Raw genomic sequence first — 6,729 nt, forward strand, 5'->3', positions numbered from 1 at the left:
GGCCCGGAAATGAAAACTTTGGAAACAACCATTTTTGATGCAAAAACACTTGGGTGCTCCTGTTGTAAAGAGAAATGCAAGCCAGTGTAAACACATTGGCAAATCCTTACCTTGGTATTTTAACCTAGCTAGAAAACAACACTGGGGTCCAAACCTCTGAGGCGTTCCTCAAGGCACCCCTTTAAGTCTTCTCCTTTTTGGCAGTTAGAATTGTTTTCAGAATATGATTTTTGTAACTAAGTGTTGCTGTTGCTTGTTTACTGCAGATACAGGCAGTAGTCATTTCTTCAAAATATTTAGTTGTGCATACGACCCCTGGCAAAAAAATATAAAATCACCAGACTTGGAGTAGGTTTATTCAGTTCTTTAATTTTGTAGAAAAAAAGCAGCCAACAGACAGGGCACACAACTATAGTCACTTCAAATGGCAAAAAACACAAAAATAATAAAAAATAAATCCAAATATACATTTTGGTAGGAACAGATTCATTCTTAGATCAAGCAGTGTAAAAAAATATGGAATCACTCAAATTTGAGGAAGCAATTATGGAATCACCCTGTAAATGTTCATTTCCAAAGATAATGCATGCGTCAGTTTAAATCTGCAGTTTTAAAAACAGTTCACACCTTGGAGAGCTATTGCACAAGGTGGATTGACATGAATTATGGCTCCAACACGAAAGACTTCAATTGAGACAAAGGAGAGGATAATCAAACTTTTTTAAGAAGGTAAATCACGCAATGTTGCATAAGATGTTGATTGTTCATAGTCAGCTGTGTCTGAAATCTGGACAAAGTGCAAACAACATAGGAATGTTGTAAAAGATAAGCATACTGGTAGACCAAGGAAAATATCAATGTGTCAAGACAGAACATTTAAAGCAATATGTCCTAAAAGCAAGAAAATGCACAGCTAAACCAATGAAGAACAAATGGGCTGAACTGGACTCACGTTCTGTGACCCAACTGTAAGAAAAGTTCTAATGGGCTAAGAAAAAGCAATCGGGGACTATATATGATTGGATTAAAGTAATTCAGTGATGAACCGCAAATCTACACTCGACAAGGTGATGATGCTGGAATTTTTGTTTGTTGATGTTCCAATAAATATTATGAAGATGACTGCCTAAAGAAAACATGCACATTTTCAGTAATTAATGATATGGGGCAGCATATCAGGTAATGGCACCGGGGAGATGGCTATCATAACATTTTTAATAAATGTTTACATTGACTTTTTGGACATTTTTCTTATTCCATCAATCGAAAAGATGATGGGGGATGATGACATAATTTTTTCAAGATGATAATGCCTCTTGCCATAGAGCAAAAACTGTAAGAACTTTTTCCTTGAAGAAAAGACGCATAAGGTCAATGTCATGTCCTGCAAATAGTCCGGATCTCAATCCAATTGAAAATTTAAGAAAATGGTCCATGACCAGATCCCAACCTGTATAGCTGATCTGACAACAGCAATCAGATAAAGTTGGAACAAACTTATTAAAGAGTACTGTTTGTCACTCGTTAACAGAGGTGGGTAGAGTAGCCAGAAATTGTACTCAAGTAAGAGTACCGGTACTGTTACTTTAGAGATTTATTACTCAAGTAAAAGTAAGGAATAGTCACCCAAATATTTACTTGAGTAAAAGTAAAAAGTACCTTGTGAAAAAACTACTCAAGTACTGAGTAACTGATGAGTAACATACACACACATATATATATATATATATATATATATATATATATATATATATATATATATATATATATATATATATATATATATATATGTATATATGTATATATATACATACATATACATTGATATATACAGTATATAATTTATATGTATTTATTTTGCTGTTTTTGTTTACATGTTAAAGATGTTTTAATGAATATACATGCATGTTTAACATATAGATTCCTTTCTTTCATGAAGACAAGAATATAAGTTGGTGTATTACCTGATTCTGATGACTTGCGTTGATTGTAATCAGACAATAGTGATGATAACGTCCACGTTTTCAAATGTGTGTAGTACAGTACAGTGCTAGTGATGGGATCGGCAGTTCTTTTTGACTGTACTGAATCACTAGAATCAGTTCCTTAAATTTATTCTTACAAAAAATTCGTTCACCGAATCCCCCCCCACCCCCCCAAAAAAAGGAGGGGGGGGGGGCGCGTGCGTAGTACAGTACAGTGCAGACATTCGTGGGAGAAGCAGCAAATAGGGTGAACGCGAGTCCCTACACAGCTCTGTGCATGCAGTACACCAGGCAGTGAGTGACACAGTCAGCACAGTTCAGTACGTGAACATGAATCACTTCTGCAGCAGCAGTTCTGTGTGCAGGTCGGCGAATCACCGAATCACTGCTGCAGCAGCAGTTCTGTGCGCAGGTCGGCGAATCACCGAATCACCGAATCACTTCTGCAGCAGCAGTTCTGTGCGCAGGTCGGCGAATCACCGAATCACTTCTGCAGCAGCAGTTCTGTGCGCAGGTCGGCGAATCACCGAATCACCGAATCACCGAATCACTTCTGCAGCAGCAGTTCTGTGCGCAGGTCGGCGAATCACCGAATCACTTTTGCAGCAGCAGTTCTGTGCGCAGGTCGGCGAATCACCGAATCACTTCTGCAGCAGCAGTTCTGTAAATATGCAAACAAAAAGAAAATAAATACCTTCAAAATAAAACAAATAAATTAAGAGCCAGCAATGCCAACATCCATCCTCCATCCATTTTCTACCGCTTATTCCCTTTGGGGTTGCGGGGGGCGCTGGAGCCTATCTCAGCTACAATCGGGCGGAAGGCGGGGTACACCCTGGACATAAAAACTAAATGTTCTGTAGCCTACGTTTAAAATATAACAAAGAAAATATTAACTTAAATGTGCAAACAAAAAGAAAATAAATAGGCTACCTTAAATAAAACTAAACAAATATTAAACCAAGTGCCAGAAAAGCCAAAATTAAAACTAAAATTTCTGTAGCTTACATTTAAAAATATAAAAATGGAAATATCAATTTAAATATGCAATAGAAAAAGAAAATAAATAGCTTAAATAATATAAAAATCAAGATAAATAATAGCCTATGTATATGTACATACATTAGTTATTATTTTTATTTGAAATCTTCTCAAACAGCCTGCCCTACACTTTGCCCCCCGCCCCTCCCCCTCGCGTCACTGCTGCTCAGCCTTGTCCTGCACTGACTTTCTTTCTGTCTCCTCTACTCTCATAACTTTATGTGTTGAGATAATGTGTGTGTTTGTTTTCATGTGGCTTGAGTCAACATTAGCCGTTAGCTTGGAGAATGAATGGAGAATGGATGCCAATGGCATGAAACATATCCCCGCGACGGGAGGATAATCACTCGCGGCATTGGGGCAAGCAGAGCAGAGAGCGAGAGCGTTGTCGTTCACTGAGTGATTCATGTGGTTAATCCGCGGTGAACGAATCGTTCGCTCAGTCCCTCCCCCCGCCCCCATGATGAGTAGCTGGCTGCGTCGTTCGCCGACGTCACAGAATGCGCCAGTTCCACTCATACCGGCATGGTCGCGGCGGAGCTCAACTGAACTGAGAAAGGAACGAATCAGTTCATGAAGTGATTCGGTTCAGTACGTTCACTCAAAAGATTCGTTCGTTCGAACGAATCGTTCGCGAACGACACAACATTACTGTCTGACAGACCAAAACAAACAAAGCGTGCATTAACAGATCGATAAAAATTAGGAGCGAGTAGCGAGCTGAATGTAGATAAAAGTAGCGGAGTAAAAGTAGCGTTCCTTCTCTATAAATATACTTAAGTAAAAGTAAAAGTATGTTGCATTGAAACTACTCTTAGAAGTACAATTTATCCCAAAAGTTACTCAAGTAGATGTAACGGAGTAAATGTAGCGCGTTACTACCCACCTCTGCTCGTTAATAAGTCCATTCCTCAGGGACTGTAAGCTGTTATAAAAGCCAGTTGGTGCAACAAAGTACTAGTAGTCTGTTGTAGTGTTTTTTTTTGCTTGTTTTTCATGTTTCCATAATTTTGTCATCAGATTTGAGTTTATATTCAAGTCACAAAATATAAATAGTGGATTTGCACCTGGGGATAGGTTGATTGGCAACACAAAATTGGCCATAGTGTATGAATGTGAGTGTGAATGTTGTCTGTCTATCTGTGTTGGCCCTGTGATGAGGTGGCGACTTGTCCAGGGTGTACCACGCCTTCCGCCCGAATGCAGCTGGGATAGGCTCCAGCACCCCTGCGACCCCGAACGAGACAAACGGTAGAAACTGGATGCATGGATGGATTTCTGTTGTTGTCTTTTAGCGTATTTTCTTCAAGCCAGAAAGTTGCCATTTGAAATAACTATAATTTTGTGTCATGTCTGTTGTGTTTTTTTCTCTACAAAGTTAAACACCTGAATGAACATCCTCCCAGTCTGGTGAATCTGTTATTTTTGGCAGGGGTTGTATAATCATTTGGTCATCATTTGGGCTCTTCAACCAGTGGTCTGTGAGTTTAGTTAAAAAAAACTGTGAGATAAGTATTCCACACTTCTCTTTTGTAAAGCAGTTCTGTACAGCAGATATGGGCATCTACATCCATCCATCCATCCATTTTCTACCGCTTATTCCCTTTGGGGTCGCGGGGGGCGCTGGAGCCTATCTCAGCTACAATCGGGCGGAAGGCGGTGTACACCCTGGACAAGTCGCCACCTCATCGCAGGGCCAACACAGATAGACAGACAACATTCACACTCACATCCACACACTAGGGCCAATTTAGTGTTGCCAATCAACTTATCCCCAGGTGCATGTCTTTGGAGGTGGGAGGAAGCCGGAGTACCCGGAGGGAACCCACGCAGTCACGGGGAGAACATCTGCCTCACAATACGAAGGTCCTGAGTAGTCTTGGACATCTACATCAATTACATGATTTTCCTAAGTGGCTACACAGGACAGGAAAAAAACTGAGAAACTCATTTTTGCAGCAGATTCCCTAAAAACACAAGAGTGCTGCCATAATGATCATTTTTGACTATCTTTTTGCAAAAGGTCCTTAAAAACCGCAAAGTGCTTCTGTAACTGACAAAATAAATATATTACAATCAAATGTCTACTGTAGAGGACACTGCTGGTTCTCCAGAATATACAAAAAAAGAACTGAAAGTGAAGGGAGAAGTATGGCCTCCCGGTCCTTTGCTTTTGATGTATCGTCTAATTTTTCCTTGTCATTTTGACTCAGCATCAAGAGAATGGGAGCAACTTTGTATCTTCAAGACCTAGTCTACTTGGGATAATCCACACTCTATTCCTGGCTTCAGACCATCTTGGAGTGTGGATCTAATCTAGATCTGTTTTATTAGATCAGCTCTAAAAGTGAAACCCTGAAGTAGGATGTGGATCAAAGCTCAACTGGAATGTATGTGAATTTCTCCAGACTATACTGATGAACTACCCTTGTGCTGAAAACATAACACAACAAATGTAACGTAATCATCACCAAAAAACCCCATTAAACGTATCCAAATTCATTAATCAAAATGGAGACATCTTAATATTTGCGATTAATTCACAATGCATGCAAACGTAGACGTTTTGAACAAATGTTATTTTTAATGTCTGCCTGGGCTACCAGCTCACCCTGACCCCTACCACCCATCAACCTCTCATTAGATGTCAACTGACCAAACAGGATTAAAGTCAAAGCCTCTTTCTCTCGTTCCACCTGACGCAGTGTCAGTTTGTTGGTTTTCTGAACAAATGAAGCTCGAAGACCAAGGTAAGCTTTTACTGTGTCTTTTTTTTGCATATACAGCTTTAATGTTAATGCATAAAATGTTGTAAACAGTCAGTAAGGATAGAATTATGATAGCGATTAGTATTGGAAGTTAAAATGTATTGAAGTGTTTTGTTAATCAGTGAAATTATGACTCCTCACTATTCTCACAGTTGAGTTTTTATTATACATGTTTAAAAAGTAAATCAGACATAGTTGCTTAAATTGCTTACAAGTCTAGCAAAAAAAGCGCATTTACTTGATGTGACTGATTGATTGAATATTATTACATCTAGCTTAACGAAGTAACTTTGCCGCATTAATCAAGTTTTGGCTTCATTGTTTGTGGCACTTTTGCCTTCTTTTATTACTTCCATGAAAGTCCAGTGCAAGAACCAGAAAAGTAGAGTAGAAGGAAGATTTTTTTGTCAGTATTTTTCAGAAAAGTCAATGTTTTCATGTTGGAAGGCACAACATGATCCAGTGGACAATCATTAGTGCTTGTGGTCATGTGCTGGCAGCCTGAACGCTGAGTCGAAGTGTTTAATCCTGTAAAGCTGCCAAGTAAAAATAACCTTGAAACCTGGATGACACAGACACACAAAGAGCCCTCTTATACGTTTTATTTGATCTTTTGGACTGTTTCTGTTTTGATTTACAGAGTGACAATGATCCTGCCCAGGTGGTTTCTGGGGGTCTGTTTGTGGCTGCTAAGTTTTGCAGGGGTTTGGACTGCTACCTTCAAGTTGGCTCTGATTGGTCCCTGGTCCTGTGATCCGATGTTCTCCATGGCGATGCCAAGTGCAGCAGCCAACTTGGCACTGACAAGGTTACGGAGTGACAGCAGTCTGAGCAGAGGTTATTGGTATGATGTCAAACTACTGGATGAGGACTGTTCCACTTCCAAAGGTAAAGGGTGTCAATCAACGGTATTTCAAATGTTTGCCAACTGAGGA

The 6,729-nt window shown here is 39.6% G+C and overlaps 1 protein-coding gene across 4 annotated transcripts in view; it reads left to right on the plus strand.

Annotated features, from left to right (window-relative positions):
* Positions 1-5,715: 5,715 nt before the first annotated feature.
* The window catches only part of LOC133606448 (retinal guanylyl cyclase 2-like), a 29,621-nt gene continuing 28,607 nt past the window's right edge, over positions 5,716-6,729 (plus strand). For all 4 annotated transcript variants that reach the window (XR_009815257.2, XM_061960418.2, XM_061960420.2 and 1 more), the window contains exons 1-2: positions 5,716-5,776; positions 6,435-6,682. Coding sequence is in view for 3 of the 4 variants with exons in the window: in XM_061960418.2 (XP_061816402.1) it covers positions 6,442-6,682 (241 nt within the window). In the remaining variant the exon portion in view is untranslated. The remainder of the gene's footprint in view (positions 5,777-6,434; positions 6,683-6,729) is intronic.

The sequence above is a fragment of the Nerophis lumbriciformis genome, linkage group LG05 (genome assembly GCF_033978685.3).
Source record: "Nerophis lumbriciformis linkage group LG05, RoL_Nlum_v2.1, whole genome shotgun sequence".
In the NCBI taxonomy this organism is placed as follows: Eukaryota; Metazoa; Chordata; class Actinopteri; order Syngnathiformes; family Syngnathidae; genus Nerophis; species Nerophis lumbriciformis.